The sequence below is a fragment of the Carassius carassius genome, chromosome 30, assembly GCF_963082965.1.
Source record: "Carassius carassius chromosome 30, fCarCar2.1, whole genome shotgun sequence".
In the NCBI taxonomy this organism is placed as follows: domain Eukaryota; kingdom Metazoa; phylum Chordata; class Actinopteri; order Cypriniformes; family Cyprinidae; genus Carassius; species Carassius carassius.
Window position 1 is genome coordinate 6336370 of NC_081784.1, and position 20880 is coordinate 6357249.

General features: G+C 37.1%; 1 protein-coding gene across 1 annotated transcript; it reads right to left on the bottom strand.

The window, feature by feature from the left end:
- Nucleotides 1–966: 966 nt before the first annotated feature.
- tarbp1 (TAR (HIV-1) RNA binding protein 1) lies at nucleotides 967–19313 on the bottom strand. Its single transcript, XM_059517113.1, has 29 exons — nucleotides 18286–19313; nucleotides 18110–18207; nucleotides 17748–17817; nucleotides 17498–17643; nucleotides 17302–17354; nucleotides 17123–17220; nucleotides 16852–16987; nucleotides 16351–16447; nucleotides 15393–15482; nucleotides 15118–15283; nucleotides 14614–14865; nucleotides 14443–14540; nucleotides 14082–14240; nucleotides 12559–12758; nucleotides 12193–12412; nucleotides 11696–11884; nucleotides 11397–11596; nucleotides 10789–10860; nucleotides 10380–10500; nucleotides 10102–10212; nucleotides 9157–9309; nucleotides 8844–8930; nucleotides 8552–8754; nucleotides 7827–7908; nucleotides 7473–7644; nucleotides 5925–6104; nucleotides 4659–4783; nucleotides 4040–4176; nucleotides 967–1443 (listed from the first exon to the last, which is right to left on the bottom strand). The coding sequence occupies exons 1-29, from the start codon at nucleotides 19160–19162 to the stop codon at nucleotides 1281–1283; spliced, it is 4755 nt and encodes a 1584-aa protein (XP_059373096.1). The 5' UTR covers nucleotides 19163–19313; the 3' UTR covers nucleotides 967–1280.
- Nucleotides 19314–20880: the final 1567 nt, after the last annotated feature.

The window sequence follows — 20880 nt, forward strand, 5'->3', positions numbered from 1 at the left end:
CTTTATATCTGCTTTAAAACCCTGAAACGCATAAACAAAATGAATCATTTCTGAACATTTGTTTCAAATGAACATAAAATTATCAATTTAACTGTATACAGACTATATAAGTTTTTTAAAAACATTTTATATAAATATCTATTATAATATACTACATTACTGGTCAAACGTTTGGAATAATTAAGATTTTTAAAATTGCATTTTTAAAAATATGTTTAATATAGCACAGCTGCATTTATTTGATGGAAAATACAGTAAAAACAATCATATTTTAAAATACTAATACAATTTAAAGGAATAGTTCACCCAAAAATTTTAATTATATGTTTATCTGCTACCCCCAGGGCATCCAAGATGTAGGTGATTTTGTTTTTTCAGTAGAACACAAACTCAAACCTGACTTGTCGTCTTCTTGTTGCTTTACGGCGGATCACAGACTTATAAATGCATTACCGCCACTTATCTCTCAAATAGACCATTGACACTCTATCTACAATCTCAATTAGGAAAATGGTAAAAATTTTTACACAAATGGTTAGTTTCTCAAGGGCTTACAGTGGTTACGGATGTAATTAATTGTCAATTTTGCATTACATTTTCCAAGTCACTCATTTTATTAACAAGTCACTCATTTTGAGACAAATGCTTTATAAGTTTGTCTCAATTTATGCGTTTTATGCGTACACATGTCTACATAATGTAGAATGTGTACATAATGTGAATAGTGTATAATAATGTGTAGTGATAACTGTATGTATGTACATATTGCGTATAATGTGCAGTGCTAACTGTATGTCGAATAGTACACTGTGTGTACTGACTATATGTATGTGCATATTGCACATTTTCATCTGTTGAAGTCTGTATGGTTATATGTAAATTGTTTCTGCAATTTCTGGAGCACGCTTCCAAGAATTTCAATCACCAAGGCACGTGCTGTGACAATAAAATTGACTTGACTTGAAATGCATTTGAAACAATTTTATTTTACCTAAATTTAAAGCAATACTAAAATATTTCATTTAAAATATAATATACAAGTACGTCCAACATCACTTTAAAATAAAATACAGAGTAAAAAAAAAAAAAAGACTCAAATGAGAGGAAAAGGAACAAAAGATGACAGTGTGCGGTTTACTGCCGTTTTATTCACATTTGGAGAATCTTGTCAAGCAAAAACCCTTTTAAGGCTTACTTGATTTGCATAAACATGACTCTTCCTTAGAAAAAATTAGTACAATGCAACATCTCAAAAATACTGACAGATATTTTCTGCTGTTTTATGACCCAGTGTTCGGTCTTAAATGTTGTCGGGTATATTCCCACACCAGCAGGGCGGCGCTCACGTGCACATTGAGGGAGCGAGTGATGCCGTGCTGAGGAATCTCCACACACACATCCACCAGCTGCAGCAGGTTTGCAGGAATGCCTTCTCTTTCATTACTGTACAGAGACAGACACAAACACAATGCATCAGGTCATGCATCAGGCTAATTTAATTATGCTTTCTGCTACCAAGAAGAGCACAGCAGTCTCTGCTTATTTGGCCATGAAATGACTGAATGTGCAGTTTTGGTTCCTGTATTTGCTTCAAAGGAAATATGGAACAAATGTGTGATAACTTCAGACCAATAACTGTTTGAAGTACAAACATGAACCTTGATTTTTAGGCAAAATTTAGAATACAACTCTGTAAACAAGATGAGAGGAGATATTTTTAGTTCATTTTCCTGGAGGAGAAAGACTGTACATTTTAACCTGTAAATCTAACAAAAGTTAAACAACTTTAAAAATTACTCTAGCATATATTTGAATAAAATAATAAAAAAAAAACTTTCTTAAAGAAAAAGACTTTACATTTTAATATGTATATCTATGTTCATTTTAATAACTTTTATTAAAGTACACTAGCATATGGATAACCAAAAATCTTAAATAGAAATGATTAAATAAAACTATTATTTTCTTTATAATTATGTCATTTAAAACATATATTATTTCAATTCTATGCATTCTTTAAAAATGCAGAACATGTTTACATTTTTTTAATAATAAGTCTGACTTAAACTGGCACTCTCATCCTGTAAGAGAAAGGCTAATATATCTACAAAAAGTTTATTTTGTTAAGTTTTAGCTGACCTAAAAGCTTACATTTAAAGTAAAAGAAACTAAAGTGAAAATAAAATTGTTTTGATAGTACAGGGTTTTAAAATATATTCTGTAACAGTGTAGAAAATATGAAAGTCAGTAATGCTGTTTAGACCTGCTGCTCAGTGTACGGATGCTGATTGAACTAATAAACCAAGCTTTTAAATAAGTCTGACTTGAACTGCTGCTCAATAGCTTTGAATCAGTGGGATAATCAGGCATAATAATGCAGTAATTCACACACCTTCACACACACTCACAGGGAGAGACACATCAATTACCCTTATAACATTAAAGGGTTAGTTCATCCAAAAATGAAAATTAAGCCATAAATTACTCACCCTGAAGTCATCCTAGGTTTATATGACTTTCTTCTTTCAGACAAATTCAGTTGGAGTTATTTAAAAAATTGTCTTTTATCTTTCAAGCTGTTTGATGCAACTCAGCGGGTGCTGCACTGCATCGGTCCACGAGAAGTTTAATAGAAAGCTCATCCATAAAAAAAAAATTTCTCACATGGCTCAGGTGGGTGAACAAGGTCCTCTTGTAGCGAATCGATGCATTTTTGTAAGAAAAATACCCATATTCAAAACATAATAGTCACTTTAATCTAGCTTGTGCTCACAGTACTCGGAGAATGACATACAAGGTCAGCTTTGCATATGAAAATCCAGAAACAAAGCGGAGAGATCAAAACAAAACAACGATCACTAACTAGAAGTAAAAAACGAGGATTTGTAAAGAAGAATGTTGGAGGATTTTGATATAAGCCAAGCAGAGAATGGTTTTCCTTTGCTAAAGTAAGGACATTTTGCTTTGCTCCTGGTAACAAACATTGGTTTTCACGAGACTCACCGGCGCAACCACAAGACTGACATCGTAAGTAATTCCCCCGGAATCTTTTGTTTTTCAACAGTGAGTGCAAGCTAAATTAAAGTGATTATTACATTTTTAATATGGATATTTTTCTTACAAAAACCCATCGATTCGCTACAGAAGGCCTTTGTTCACCCCCCAGTGCCGTGTGAGACACATTTTTTAATGGATACACTTTTTATTAAACTTTTCATGAACCGATACAGTGCAATACCCGCTCTGCTGTATGGCATCAAACAGCTTGAAAGACCAAAGACCATTTTTTTAATAACCCTGTCTGGATTTGTATGAAAGAAGAAAGTCATATGTACCTACTGTAGGATGAATTGAGGGTGAGTAATTTATGGGCTCATTTTACATTTTTGTGTGAACTAACCCTTTAAACTGGACTGTCAGCGGACACTGAGATGCTTCTATTTTCACATCCCTTCACAAAGACTATCCTGGCCTTCTAAACAAGTCATCAAATCAAAGACCACTTGTTTGTGTGCTGCATTCATGTAAAATGACATCAATTGAACAATTAAGGGTCATTTGAGTTTTTCAATATGTATTAAAATGTTATTTAAAAATACAAATATTAAGTATTAGTATTTCTAAAAACCTGACATTTAAAATCATGTATTTTAAACTGCTTCCTTTTCATCGTCTTAATCATAAGGGTCATTGATCTTTAAAAATGTATAAATATCTTTGCATTAGATAACAATATATCAAACCAAAAAGTTACAAATTCAAAATGTGGTTGGCAAATATTACTATAGTTACGCTGTTAAAAATGATATCAGTAAATCATGTCAGAATTTGTTTTTCTCCAATTATTTTAACTTAAAATCAAAATAACAGTTTTTTTTAATTAAAGCAATTTTTTTATACAAGATTCAGCTCAATTGTACAGCCAATTACAATGATTTTTTACAGTGTACTTAGGTAGGGCATTTCCTAATATGATTGTAATCTATATTTTTGAGTGTACAGACAGAATTTGTACAGTAAATTGGAGGTGTTGGTTTACCCCAATAGTAGGAGGCTTTTCTCAGGAAATGTGTAATCTCGTAAACTCTGGCTGTTGGATGTTTGCTCCACACCGATTACCCAGTATCCCTCTCTCCTCTTCAGCTGCAGGAAATCTGACAACTCGGCAGGCTTCACCTGGAAAACGAAGGCATAGAACTTGACATTTCTGAAGGGCTTCATTAATCATGACAGATTCAATCAGTGCAACGAATCAGATTCTACATCTTGCTCCACAGAACCAGGCTACAGCTTCTGATGCTTCTGTGTAGTGTGTGTATTTGGCTGATGTAATACATGATTATGATGAATAGCATCTCTAGGCTTGTTTAAGCCCACACTCAGAACAACTATGAAAATATGAGTATGTCTTAAAAGGTGCAGTGTGTAATTTCAGCACCACTGGTGACACCAAATGGAATTGCGCCCTGTTTGTTTCAGCAACATGACTCTACCAGTGGTGTCAGTTTATGGGCGGTTTACCAAACAATGTGTAGCATTGAAACTTGTATGTAGAGAGTCACTATTTTTACAGTTCTGATTGGTGTCAGATCAGATTTTAAGCAACAGATATATTCACTCTAGGGATTTGAATAGGATTTGATCACACACACACACACCTCCAGCATCGGCAGCCACAACTCTGAGGACACACTGAGGACCTGGAACTGTTTGTCATTAACATGTCGCAGACTGTCCAGAACCAGAGCTTTGGCTCCGAAAATCTCACATGTCCTGCACAGACCTGGAACAGACACACAAACACTTGCAGTTTAGTGCCATGATGGTCTTAACAGTAGCGTGCACTTAATGCATTAAAAAAAGGATGCCTTATATTGATAAAAGCTGACAGTCAAGGCATTTCTATTTCAAATAGATGCTGTTCTTTTCGATTTTCTATTCAGCAAAGTCTCATGGTTTCCACAAAAATATTAAGCAGCACAACTGTTTCAGAAGAAATGTTTCTTGTGCACCAAATCAGCATATTGGAATGATTTCTGAAGGACACGTGACACTGAAGACTGAAGTAATGATGTTGAAAATTTAGCTTTGCCATCACAGGAATAAATTACATTATAATACATATTAAAATAGAAAACAGTTATTTTAAATTGCAGTATAATTTCACGATGGTACTGTTTTTACTGTATTTTTAAATCAAATACATGTAGCCTTGGTGAGCATAAGAGACTTCTTTCAATACCACGTATACAAAAAAAAAAGACACGCATTCACATTTGAGAGTCGTGGCTGACAGTTTAAATATTAAACTCATCAGTGGTTTCTTCTATCAGTCTTATTAAACACAACTGCGTGCATCAATATTTATTCATGAAATGTGACTGATATAAAACTGAATGAATGAAAACTATATGCCAATCAAACCAACAATAACCGGTGTGTGCAGAATGTTTGAATGAAATGAATGAGCCTTTTATAATGAGCTTGTGTTAAAACTGATTTGCTTGGTGACTCAGAAATGACGATTGAGCTGAATGTCTGTTATGGTTGCAATGATGACATTCAGGAAAAAAAACTAAGACCAAATTTAATGTAAACAATGTGAGATGCTGCAATATTTGTCATTGCAAGGAGAATAAAGGCCATCACAGGATGTGTTCTTCTGTTAAAAATAGGTCGATGGAGCACAATGCAAAAGAACAGAAGTATATTTATAAGTATGTCTGGCACGTATACACAGAAGGACAGTAAAAAGGCAACTTTATGAAAACTGGCATCTTGTACAAATTTATATTGAAAGGAATAATACCAATAATAATAATAATAATAATGTCACTTTAATGAAAAAAATTAAGATGCCAATTTTAATAAAAGTCACTATAATTCACTATAATGATAATAATTTGTCTATTTATTTGTCTTACCGCCCAGATTGGTGGGCTTGTCAATGAGAGATGCGACCACCAGGAGGTTGCTGGTGAGTTTGCCCAGGCGGGCTGCTCTCTGCTGGGCCATGAGCTCAGGCTCCTGCTCCTGGACACTCAGCTTCCACGGGGTGATTTTCTTCTGAACTTCTGCCCAGCGCTCTTCCTGCTCCAAACCACCTGTCGGACATAAAACTTTTTAAAATTTGAATCAACATTTCAAATATCGTAATGCTTTCGCCTTTCTCTTAACAAATTAGCTGGAGCTGTAACAAACTGAACATGAGAGCTGACAAAGAGGACTAATGCTTATAGAAGTACAGTAGTAACAATTATCGCGTTAAACTATGTGGAGTAAACCAATTTTAAAATCACAATAAACAGGCATGTAAATGCCTTAATCACATTATTACTGCTCTAGCCAAAGTGCGCATGTGCTCAGATGCACACAGATGCCACGTATTCTTCACATTATGTATGAACTCAGTGACATTATTCTAAAGCAATCTTGGTTTATGGGGGTGTTGTAGGGTGCTAAGCACCGTCAAACGAAGACAAAAGCTCCCTCAGTTGAGGCTGCAAAAGTAGGATATTCATAGTTTTCATGTGACACCCACATGGAGGGAAAAACAAGGCTTTCCTCCCTTGACCGCCAGTTCTTTTTATGAGGTTTGCACCAAGTAGTAATGTAGTAAGACAGTGATATTTAAAGGCCAAATTCAGACTGTATTGATGAGGCATATTTTGTACAGGCAAACGGATGAACCCAGAATATAAACACAATGCGCCAAGTTTAATATTAAATATTTTCCCATAGAAAACCATTATTAAAACACTTAACCATTTAGCGCATCGCGTTTATGTTCCGGGCTCATTTGCTTGCCTGTATAAAGCAAGCATCATCAATAAGTTGTGTACTGAACTTGATCTTTTAATATCGCAGTGTTTAATATCACTGTGCACTTTAAGTGTTTTCACATTAAACATTTTAGAACGTACCGCTGCTTTTAGTGATTGAAAGATTGAAGTAGGTTCTTTATATGGATTGATAATGACCAAATATTGCATTTTGTTCACATATCTTGGTTTTATTCTTTTGAGAGGTGATCTAAATATTTTTTTCGGATGGGAAATGATAGAACATTGACAGGCTTGTGCTGCAGTTCTATGGATGTTTTGCCTGCCAGGTCGTCTAGCCAGTCACATGACTGAAAACTATGAATTGGTGAAACAGATTTGGCAAAAGCGTATTTGTGTTTGTGCTCAGGAGAGCTTCCAAGGTTTCTATTTACAACATGTTTTGCAGTGCTGAGCAGTGTAGCCAATCACAGACCTATCTGTTGATCTCTTAAACGCAATGGGCAATCAGAGGTGTTTAAGTTCAAGAATCCCCTCACTACTCAATATGCCAAAGTGCTGAGTTACGCAAGTTCGCGGATCCTCTCATTATTGAAAATAATGGCATTAATGGTGCACATGTAAACATAGTGAGTGTTTTCAGAAGTGTGGTGTGGTTCCAGCTCTCTGCCACCCTCATGTGGTGAGCACCTTTGTCTTGTTGGATCCAGTCACAGGGCTGGAGTTCACAGAGATCTGTCACAGGGTTCTTCAAGGGCAGGGCAGCATCGATCGGGAAGTCAACAAAACATTCAAATTTCCACAGTGGAAGCCACTCATCTTCTGCCAGCTCCGAGAGGAGAGGAAAGATCTGGAATATTGTCTGGGGAAGCAGAGAATGTGATGCCTCTGGTTCATAACAGCACAGACCAGATTATACACTCAGGGTGGAAGTGAGTGAGTGAGTGAGTGAGTGAGTGAGTGAGTGAGTGAGTGAGTGAGTGAGTGAGTGAGTGAGAGAGAGAGAGAGAGAGTGAGAGTGAGTGAGTGTGAGAAAGCTCTCACCTCAACACTGTAGTCCCTGATTGGGTTAAAAGCACTGAAGAAGAAATGGTCCTGGATTCTAGACCAATTTTTCATTGCATTTCTGTGGGGGAAAAAATATCTTTAAAAATCCCTGATATCTCCAGGTTTCTCATGAGAATCTAAGAGAACCCTGGAAAATCAGTCCTACAAGTCACTATAACTCAGGATCACAGCTCTAATAACACTATAAAGCCTGACATATGCTATAACAGTTTGGTTTATTGGGGAAAAAAAAGCTTTTTTGAGTAACAAATTTGATACATCAGGCTTTTATGGCTCATATATTATGAATAAAAGGGTGTTTTTCCCTGTTTGAGTATGAGCTCTATATTTTTCTATAGTAGTGGCACAAAAAGACAATTTGGTGCAGGTAATCTTACAAAAAAATAAGATGAAATTCTGACTTATTAATGTAAATAAACGTAAATCAATTACATCTTAATATAAAAATGTAAATATAAAATATAAAAATGTTTTTATTACATAAATTACTCCTAATAATATTTGAAAGATGATATTTAAATGCTTATGATCAAATCAATGCCATGTTTACTTTATAAAAAGCTGTAAAAATTTCACATCAAAAAGACATGTGAACGATGACCTGAAGGGGGACTTTTTTTAAATTGTATTACCTTTTACTTGCTAAGGAAGTAAAAAAAAAATCTAGGGTTTATAGGGTTAAAGAGTGAAACATTTCTCACCCGGTGTTCTGCATAGCTTCAGCCTGATGTAAACAGGCCTGAACCACTGTGGTCAGTCCGCCCAGGTGTTCCTCCGGGAGGACACGGGCATCCTCCAGCTCCCACACCCTTTTAAGGGCGAGCAGGGCGTACAGACGGATGCTGAAATTATGACTGAAACACCACTGCAGGCTCACCTCCACAGCTCTACGCCACTGCACCTCCTGAGAAAGACACCAGCAATACAGTTAACCTTTTAAAATGTTCTGGCCTCACAGGAAGAAGAAATCAGATTCAAATGATGAAACTGCACCTTATCTTGCAGTTTTGGGAGGAGGACATTCAGGTGCACAAGGACAGAGAGAAAAGTGCATATGCTTGTTTTTGTCTTCTCGTGATCCTGCGAAACAAATAACTGCATGGTTAAGAAGAAAATGACAGACATATCTAGATAATTAAAAGACGTTCAAAAAAACTTCTCCTGTCCTAGTTTAATCTTTCCTACTCTTCTAAATGCCACTAATAGTGAGTTAATAATCGTGAAGCATTCAGGACTGGATTTGATCTTTATGTATGCTGCATCTGTTTGTAGATTTAAGTTTGTGTGCTGATGAGTTCAGACTCACCAGACTGAAGCAGTTCCACAGGTTCTGGATGTGAGATGGGTTCTGGTGGAGGACCAGGATCAGGGTCCACTCGATCAGGTACTTGACGGACGCTTGGTTACTGCAGAACCCGGCCTCACACACCTGACTCAACACACACTCTGACACAAACTCCTGTGACAGATAACATCAAAATAGACTGCTGAACTTGAAACTGTGTACACAGAATTTGAATATAACAATCATTTTACTAACAGAATTTATTACTTTTCTGCTTTATTATAGCTATATCATAGCTATTTTTACACTAAATAAAATAAATGATTGATTAAACACATTGCATTTGATCAACAACAGTAATGACATTTTAGCAAACAATATTTGTCTGATTAAGAGCCATATGGCTCAAAACATCCCTGTTAGTGAGAACTTGCAATAAATATATTGTGTTGCAACTTCTTCCATTTTGCGAATGGTTTTGTGGTTGATCAGCATTATTGAACTTTTTGCTGCTGGATGTGCATACTTTTTGTTGAACAGGCAATATTTTGGTCGTATCAAGTAGCAAGATTTTTTTAGGTTATTGTAACTCATTTGTATTTCTAATGTTCTGTTGTAACTGGTAAAAAAAATTACTTTAGCAGTTCAAACATAACCTCTATAAAATATCCCTATTAGCTTTAATTATTATTTTTAATAATTATCATTTATATAACTTGTCTTACAATGCAGGCCGGTTACACATCCAACAGATTCAAATCAGTAATATTTAGAGGAAATGAGTACTACTGTACCTCTCTGTAGGGGGGGAATCACATTGTGTTTAATTAAAAGCATAATTCAGAAGCAACATAGTGATTTAATAATAGCAGAATTGCTACTGGCCAAAAAGCTTGAAATCAAAGCATCTCTAGGACAAAGTGGATTAATATGCATGCGTGTGGTGTGTTGGTGTAGAGATCTAACCGGTCTGAGTTTATGCAGTAACAGCAGCAGCGTCTGCCACACGCGGTTCTTCACTCTGTGCTGAATGGAGTTGCTATAGTAACGTACTTTGGATTTCGAAATCTCGGCATCCTGAGGGAAAGAATACAGAGACAAAGGAGTGAACCTTAATCAAAAACACATGCAATAACCATTCAAAACACAATCAAACACACAATTACTGTTTCCAGGAAGTGCTTTCTTTAAGAATTAATCATCCAATTTCCAATAAGAGCCGTAGTTATGAATAGAACACAAACCTTTCTCAGTAGTCGCTGCACAAGCTCTTCCATCAGACGCTGGTGAAGCTGATCAGATGGATTCAAGCGGCAGAGGAAAGCCAGAACACACACTCGAGGAAACTGATCATCCCTGTTATCACTGGAAATGAGATTCAGAATAATAGATGTAAATCAGCGCCAAAGTATTTGAGCAAAAGTAGAATGAATGAATATATTTTGATTCAAGCAGTTATGTACCACATTTGTAAAAGTCCACAGTTAATTGTGTCAGCTCCTAAAATGTGCATCATTAATTTAAGCTGTATAGTCATTTACCTGTCGGTTACCCCAGCAACAATATTTTTTTCAAGAATATTTAATGATTTCCCTCCCCCCAAAATGTTCCTTTCTTTTAGAAGCATTACAAACAGTTAGTGTTGTGGTTTACCTGTTGACAGCTGTGTTTGCTGCACAACTATCACCAAGTTGCTCAACATAACTTTGAACCTCCTGAACAAGCCTGAAAGCAAAAGATAAAATGTTTTATTTTTATAATTTCAAGTATACTTCCAAATAGGTTTTGACCATATTACATGTCCAGATCACTTTGCCAAATGATTTCAGTTATTTCAAATATCCTAACAGCCTAAAACAGCAAAATAACCAAAACCCATAACACTGACGACCAAGCAAATAAATAATACAGTAAACAAATAAAATAAAAACAACGTATTATTTCCATGTTTTTGTTAAAAAATTATGTTTTATTATTATGGAAAGCATGTACTCTCTTTCTCCCACTCTCCCTTACAAATGCACACACATATAGTATAGACACACACAAACACATATCTATGCACAGAAACAGGTTGTTAGTACTGCTCTGATGATTTTATCAGTAAAATAGTTTAGCAACTTTAAAGCAACTTGTCATTTTTTACTAGCGAGGCTGTTCTTGAAGCAGATGAACTTACAGTTTCTTTATTAGTAGGAACGCTGCTGCCAAACACTGTTGAGAGAAATATTTTTCATGTGTTGTTTTTACTGTGCACTCACCTTTGGTCTCTTCTGAACACTGGGCCGTACACACAGGCCTCGGTCAGGATGTCGAGGTGTAAGAGAGCCGAACTGAACACAGCGTCTGTCTGGAAACCCTCTGCTGCCCCACAGGGAAGCCATGTCTCACAGCAATGCTGGATCAGAACATTAAACACTCCTGATCGGACTTGTGCCAACTCCATGAGCTCGGTCACAATCTGCCAAAAACCAGAACGCTTTTATTATATAAACTAGCTACATGTTGTTGTTTTCTGGATTACAAATGGCACAAGAGGTCTTTCAGGTTTTTCCCTGACCTGTTGTATGCAGGCTGTGATTTTGGGATTCTGTTCCTCTGTGAGCTGCAGAAGGCCCCGGTGAAAAGCTAAGCGCACGAATCCCTGCAGTGTGGACCAGAAATCATGAGGGTTTGTGCTCAGAGCCTGAACTGCCTTCCACGATGCACATATGGCCACAATGCACAGAGATTCATCACACAGCACCACCTGGTGGAGAAAACAGACCCAGCAACTAAACACCAGTTTGAACTCACATCATCACATGATCAAAAATAAATGAATTATATATATATATATATATATATATATATATATATATATATATATATATATATATGAAATTTTTTTAATATAATGTGTTACTGAAAATAGTTTGGCACAAAAAACCTAGACTAAAATTATCCACTGACTGACCTAGAAGAGAGTAGAACATATATTTATCCTTTTAAATATGAAATGCTAATAAAACAAAGCTAATAAGATCCTAACTTAAAGGAGATGCAACTGCGGCCCACCTGTGGTACGACGGATGCCATGAAGTCCAGCACCGGCAGAACCAGATGACCAGGCAGTAATGCTAGAGCATCCACAGCAGCCCTCAGGACCACAGACGCCACAGGATCCCGAGGGGTCCCAGCAGACTTCTGCAGAAAACTCAGACACGTCCACTGATCTCGAATAAACTGGGCCACAATTCGCCCCCAGTCTTTCAGGACGCCACTGTCCACTGGATCACTGTTAGAAACACACATAACTCATGAATGAAGAAGTGATAATGTTCCACAAGTAAACTTACTTCGAACTAAATTTATCCTCTATTTTAATTCAAAGATCAACAGCAAGCAAAAATGTATAAATATATTTTTAGAGCTTGACCAGACCTGATTGTCACAGTTGTGGGTTTCAGTAATGTATGGTTGAGATGCTGAGATGATGAAGGGTAGAAGTAGTCGCTCAGCGAGTGAAGCGCTCTCATGGCCTCAGAACGGTCGTTCAGGACACCTCGATCAGCCATGTCACACAACAGTGCAAGTGTGGCCATACTGACCACTCTCTGAACCTGCCCTGACACAGATGGATTCTAGAAAACACACAGTCGAGATCTCATTCCATCAGAAGTTACCATCCACTTACAAATGTGCTTAAGAGTAATCTATAGTATCTAATAGATATATAAAAAAACGCAATTAACGCAACATCCGTATTTTCTGCCATCCATTGGCTAGCTTTACATTATATGATCACGCTCTTATTCATTTAAATGCTTTTAAACATTTCAAGCGCGGCAAGACAAAAGAGAATGCGCTGTCTGTGAATGCCCTTATGTGACACGTGTACACACACACACACACACACAGACACACACACGTACAGGGCACCAGAATCCAGTTCTCTTAAGCGCTTGAACTAACAATAAACATCCCAAAGTGCCAGTTTTGTCGATTATCCTCATAAGACCAATCTTAAATGATTTATATAAAGTCTAAAATGAACAAAAAGAGTTGTGAGAGAATGAGGCGAGATCCATAGACAGTATATAAACGGTGAGATCCGATTGTCTGTCTGCTCTTAAAAGGGACAGCAGCCAATAAAGCTTCCTGTCAGTAAAGTTAAAGAACAAAGGGAACAGAGAAAATGACTCGCTGCTCTTGACTAAATAAATTTTGTAGCTTTAATATGGATTAACTATTTAATTTATAGTTTATGCAGTGCAGACTGCATATAACTTTGATAACTTTATTAAATTTCTGTATATTTCCTAACTGTTAAGACAGGAAGGGCAGGAGTAAACATGATTTAAACAAGTATTTAAAATATACTGTCTGTGTTGTTTCTACATTAATTTGATTAACTGTGAAATTATTACATAAAAAAATATATTAAAAACGTACAAAAACATTTCTTTTTTTATTGCGATTAATCACAGAAAAAATGTGTGATTAATCTAGTTAAAGTTTTTAATCGATTGACAGCACTAATATAGTATATATATATATATATATATATATATATATATATATATAATAGAGGAATAGAGGAAAAAAATCTTGTTCATAAATGCTGGTTTTATTTGATAAAAAAAAATAAATCAAAGTTTTTTTCTTTTGTTAAATATTATTACAACTTTTTTTCTAGTCGAACACATTTTAAAATGTATTCATGTAGCGGCAAATTTAAAATTTCAGCATCATTACTCCAAAAAAATCTCTTATCAATTCTTTGACGAAGAGAAATATTTTATTACATAATAAATGTCTCCATTACCACTTTGGACCAAATGAATGCTTACTTGCACGAATAACTTTCTTAACTTCTGAACAGTAGTGAACGCATGGTAATTGTATCAAACATGCAATCATGATGAACAGAGTCTGAGGAATCTAGACTATGCGGAGTGCTGCACCTGTTCAGAGGGTTCACCGAGGATCCTCAGGCAGTCTGTGGTGAGTTTTGGGATGTAGTTTTGCTGCAGATTTGAGCCGTACCACGACACAGTGGAATAAGTGAGAACCAGCTCCCTTAATACTGAGAGATAAAGATCAGACCTCTCCACATCACATAACTACAGAAAGAGAGAGAAAAGAGATGAATCCCCCAAAAATCCAGCCAAACCAAATGGTAGTGGTCGACGGACCAGGTTTCGAACTGGCAGACCATCTTAGTGATGGTAGACCAACCTGGAATAACCAGCAATAACCCAGTTTTCGCCTACCGGGCCTAATTTTTTTCCAGCAGGATTATATGTGATGCATGAAAACACTCACCTCTCTCAGTTCCCCGCTCAACCTTCTGAGCAGAAACTCCTGCACTGATTCCACCACAGACAGCAAGAGCGTCTTTAGCGTAACAGCCACAACATCCTCTACAAAACATCCAGACACACTAGTTTCAATACTTTGGCATGTTAGTCTGATTTTCTCAAACACAACACGCACCATTCTCCTTCTCTGTGTCGGAGCGTCTGCGATGCAGCTGCAGCAAGCGCAGCAGTAACTGCAGGCTCTTGTCCGTCTTCTGCAGCACCAGATAGACATTAGTGCTGAGTCTCTGCAAGACGTCCAGAAGGGGCTGGAGAAGCAGTTCTAGACCGGGTTCCTCACTCCTGGTCTGCTGAAGGTCGGCTGTCAGCAGTAAAGTCCGCACCAGCAGCTCGGCCTCACTTGGATCAGGTAGATTTCCTGTCTGATCTGCCAGCAGAAATAATATACACACTAAAGATGATATTCATCTTAATAAAACAGTGAGATGGTGGAAAATGTTTTGGAGCCATGTTATATAAATTGGGTAGATGATATTGACCTTAAAATTCAAAAATCAAACGTATGCAAACTGGGGTTGTTTCAGTTGCAGATATCGACAGTTATGTTGTTCCAGAATTAGTAAAAGATGTTAATGTAGCAACAAGTCCAATATTGTTCAAAAGTTGTGCTGCATTTCACCTGAGCTGGCTGGAACCGTGAGAAAGGTCTTCAGGCGCTGCTGGATGTAGCCCAATATAGAAGCTCCATCTCTGTTTTGTGTTTCAGCGTGAAGCTCCTCAGAGGAGCCCGGATCGCCATTGGTCAAACGAAAACAGCCTTCGTTAGCCTGGAGCCAATTACACAGCTGTGATGGGAGCAAAGTTAAATGTCTTGTGAACATTAGTTCTGATTAAATACTTTGGGATTGGGCAAGATTTATAAATTCTGGTTTAGTTCAAAGACTTTAAGTTTACCTTGTTCCAAAGTGCTGTACCCCGACATAGAGACTCGTCAGCTCGAAAATGTAAAAGAAAACCAAATATCTCATCGAGAGACACCGCTGACTGTCAAAAACAAGAAACCCATTCAGATATCACTTCTGACGGTTAAATGAGCCATCATGACTTAACACAATCATCATAAAAAAGAATGAAACCTGTATAATCTTGAATTTCAAACAAAACTTTTAGAAAATGACACTAAAACCTAATTTTTGATTAGGGCATATTCAAACTGGGAGCATCAAAACTTCTTACATTTTGCCCACATAACATTCACCAGATGAAATATTTTTGCTCAGTTTTCAATCAAATAAAAATAAAATTGAGGTGTGTTTTTTTCCTCCTCCATTCTATATTCTCAGTAATATCATACAAAATTAACTTATATGATACAAAACACATACAAAAACTTTTGCCTGAATGTTCATTAAACTTTTTCATTAAAGTACCCCTATTATGGGTGATGAAAGGTTAATATTTTGGTTTTGTCCCCAACAACAGGTTGATATGCATGCAATGTCAAAAAACACTTTCATTCTCTTATAATATGCCTTTTATTTTTCCTTATTTGCTCAACGACTCCCGTGTATAAAGTTACTGCTTATTCGCTCAACGATTCATATTTCCAAACTAATGTTTATTGTTGACGTCACCATAAAATGGCTCGGGATTCGTTTTAAAAACGACTCGTTTTAATGATTCAGAGTCGACTCTTTCTTTTAAGAGACAGTAGCTTTATACACAGTGCACTTTCAGATTTAAACCTTTGCAAGATGTTTTCATTCACTTAGAGCTGTGTTACACACTACACAAAAAAGTTAATTTCAAAAATCCATAATAGGGTCACTTTAAAAAGCAAATAATCTGACTATTATTTCATATGGCAGGCTTTATGCAGGGTTAGGGATTTGAAGCAGAAAAGCTACAGTACCACATCTGTCAGACACAGAGCAGCACGGAGCAGAAAACACTGTGAAGCTCCTCTCAGAAGAACCTGGTGAGTGATCATAGTGCAGCGCAGAACTTCTCTGAACACAAAAAAACACGAGCAGATTATGTGACTTACAAATTTATTGCAACAAATACATTCTTTTGTCTAGTCGGATCTCATAGATCAGACTCTGGACATTCTCTCAACCAATTAAATCAGTCAATTCACATCACAGCATGCATTTTAAACAGCACTGAAGGATTCACATGTATGCTGGATCCAACTAGTAAAATTGTTACATTTAGTTTTTTGGTCAAATTGTAATGCATAGGCAGTTCTGTCTATTTAGAAGTAATGATAATGCAAAACAAAATATTCTAAAATCATGCATGCTTTAAAATAGATAAAAACAGTAGCACCTCTCCCTTTAATTTGTAATTAACACTCACTACATTTCTCCAATGGCAGGATCACTGGATTCCAGAAGCTAGTAGTTTGTACCTGAATGCATGAAGTCCATCAGATCCTAGTAAAGGACAGGGGGACAGACAGGACAGAGCCTGGGACAGAAAGAGCAGAGGAACTGCGCACCAGTGCCGTGAACCCAACCGCTGAACGAGCTGCAGCAACACTGAACCTGGTCACGACAACAACATCAACCGCACATTTCAGATCAGCATAAAACATCCTGGAGTCTTTTTCATGGTCTTATAGATTAAACTAAAACACAGAGACCGAAACATTTCCGCAAACAAAAACGGGATCTCTTTACCTCTGTTCTCTTCTGGCAAACTTTTGAAGAAATTCACCATGAACATCTGGACTTTCACTCCAAGCTCTGGACAATCTCTAATATTCTGCTGTCGTGCTCTGTGGAAACAAGCATTTTAGGATTCAGACCAAACAACACAACTTTATCCAGTATGAAATGTAATACCAGACAACAGTTACCTGTGATAGAGAGAGCTCTCTGCAAGAACATCCATGAGAGGGCCGATTACAAACTGACAACCACAAGAATGTTCATTATTAAGATTTGTATTTATCTCATAATGTGACATATTTCTGGGTTAAACAGAGTATTACGTTACAGTATCTCATAAGGAATAACATCCTATTATCTTCAGATTCATGGATGGATGGATACCTGTGAGAATGCCAATGCAAACGCAGGACGATGCAGTGCTTTCAGTTCTAACAGGTGATTGACTCCTTCCTTCATAACTGCCTTGTTCTCACTGTGAAACATGCGCTGATACACACACAGCAGCCAGGATGGAGAAAACAGCCCACCTGAGGATGGAGAGAGTTGGGGAACAAGATTAAGCAGAGATTCAAGGCCAGTCAGCAGAAAACTGTATAATGGCAAATGCTGCCATGAAAGTAATGTGGCCAACCTTGGATGTCAGTCGCCGTTGTCTCAACAAGCATGTCGATCCTGTTGAGTACAGGTCGAATCACGTGAATCTTTATAAAAAAAAATTAATAAATATAAATTTATTTCCACTATACATTTTACATTTATAAAATTATGCATTTAGCAAACGCTTTTATCCAAAGTGACTTACAGTGCATTCAAGCAAACAGTTTTTATCTAACGTGTTCCCTGAGAATCAAACCCACAACCTTGTGCTGCTAACGCAATGCTCTCGATAATAAGGCAAATATACAGATTCATTCATTCAAAATGAATTTTTCTATTCTGAACACAACTAGTTGGGTTATGTGAATCTGAAAACCAAAATAAAGTTATTCTTACCTGGTTTTCCTCTAGAGTCTCTAATACTAGAGCATAATCTTCCCAGAATTCCCTCAGCAACTGCTTTTTTTCTGGAGTCCATCTGAACAGGATCTCATCTGCAGAGATCCGAGAGATGCATATGTGAACATTGCTAGAAATCCTAAACCTCTTCCACACCATGCATGTTGTCTTACCCGTGTTAGGTTCCTTGCTAGTAAACACATCATCTTTCCTGATCTCTGACAGTGCCACACACCTTGTAAGCATGTAAAGTGCCCGTTTTCGGGTCACACTGTCCTTGTGGGTCAATCCGGCCTGAATTGCCCTAAAAAACATTTGAGATCTTCTAGGGTCCGGCCGGGTCGGAGAGGTTTCAGATGAGTAGAGGTAATCGGAGAGAGCAGTGAGACACAACAGAACCAGAGCTGATACTGATTCTGTATGATCTCTCTGATGCCATGACAGTAAATCATCCCATATCTGCTGTAGGACTTCGGATTCAGCGTCTTTATCGCAGGACTTGAGTATGGTGAACCAGATCCGTACTATGATTTTGGAGATTACGGAGTCAGAGAGGTCTTTGACACAGCAAAGGGTGCAGGACAAGGTCCTGGAGATGATGTCTCTGTCATATGAGATGCTGGATAACAGCACTGCAGTGACTTCAATGGCAACATCCACGTCAAACCTGCTGGTTTCATGGTTGCTATCATCTCTCGTCAACAGCACAGGCAGAAGAACGTGACTTACCTTCCCAGGTACATCATGGGTCTGACAGGTACTGACACACACTGCAAAGAGTCCACAGAGAGCACTGAGCATATCTTTCCCTCCATCATCTGCACTGGAGATCGTTTGCATTAGTGGCATGCACTGGTTCCATAACACTGACTGCACTTTACAAATAAAGCGCTCCTCTTGTGATTTACTGGAAAGTTCCTTGATCAAAATAGTTAGAGCTTCAATCTTCTCTATGTCGGGGCGTGATGTGCTTGGCCAGCACAACGTACTGAACAAATCCTCGGGATCGGGATGGTGGGACAAAAGGGTGTTTATCAAAAAATTAGACATTTTCTTACTAACGTTAGCCCTTTTGAGCTAAAAACATCCACAGCTTTAAAATAGCTAAAATCCGGTTCGATGCTTTTGCCTGATAGACACGTGTGAACCGCGTCTACTTCCTGAAATAATACGTGACCGATCGACGCATGCGCTGAGTGATAATGGTTGTTGCCAGCAGGGGGCGCATGGCGACTATTTATTTATTGATTGATTGATTGATTGATTGATTGTTTATTTTTTGCTATTTGAATGGCGACTATTAATGGGAGGTCCGACTTTTCTTTTGAACATCGATATAGCTGTTCGGATCATGAGTTATCTCCATTTGCATTAATATAGCCTACTACTTAGTATTTACTTAATTTTGACTGAAAAGGTTTTGCAAGTAAAAAAAAAAAAGTACAAAATCTGTCCGTAACAAAAAATGTGAGCGTATGAGTTTCTTAATGAGTGATTGGTAGATTAGGATTTCAATGCACTTGCACAGGATTCAAGAAAGCTGTAGGCTAAATGTTGTGTTTGTGGGCGAGAGAGAAAAATCTATAAGTTTGCACATTTTGTCTTTAAAAGAATATGAGGTTGGACCCCTGCAGCACCAAACATACACTGTTTACACTAAACACATCACCAAACACCAATGACTTGTACATGCATATTGCATTACACAATATAGTGTACACTCCAACTATTCAAAAATAAATAAATAAATAATAATAGCAGCATTTCCAGCAGTATCCAACATTTCTATCTGATCTCATTCAGTGACTCTAGCCTATGTAGGACGGGTCGAAACCATGGAGTGAATGGGGGGAGATAATTTTGCTGGAAATGCAGAAATAAGCCATAATATGGCCCTGCTGTTATGCTAATTGCTTTTAGCAGTTTATTGTATTTCTAAGTAATGAATAAGTCATGCACATATTATACTATGGAACTTCAAAACGTGTTTATTCATACTTTTCATTCTTGGTGCTTTTCCTTTCACTGAAAGGAATGGAGAATGATTTTAATAGGATGTGTGTCTACAATACATAAATGAAGAAATGACACCCTCCATTATATACACAACCTCTGAGGGCTTGATGTGTGTTTTGTAATTATCGGGGAAAAAAAAAAAGAGTTCCATGTATCCTGAACAAAACAAACAATGATCTATAAACAACGAACAAGACTGTTCTTAAAAGTTCAACTCAGCTCAACGTTACATGTGTTATAAAAGAACTATGTGATGTTATATTAAACCAGTGGTTAGATCTCATAGAAAACAGACATGGAATATTTTGGTTTTACCTTTTAACTTAGTTCCATTTGCTGTTTTTTGTAATTCAGGAACATAAGTATTGTTTGTACACAATTATTGTTTTAAACAGGAGATCATGTGGTGCATGTTCAGTGCCTCATCATGACTTAAAAAGAAGTGAATTCTTCTATCATATTTGATATTAAGGACTCTGATACTGATGAGCCAGACAATCTCCCAAGTTAAAAGTCTTTGTTTAAAGGAATGCATGGCATTTTATTGCACGAGTATAGGACTTGTTTTTGTGCACTCAGTGGATTTTCTGGTAGCTTCTATGTGTTCTCATAATGTAATTCAGAGAATGTTCCTAAGATTGTGACATTCTCAAGCTATCTTAGAGCAAATGTGAAATTCAGAGGTCCAAAGTTTCTTTCCCTAAAACATATTTGTAGCATAACATGTTACAACTTGTCCTAAGTAGATGTGA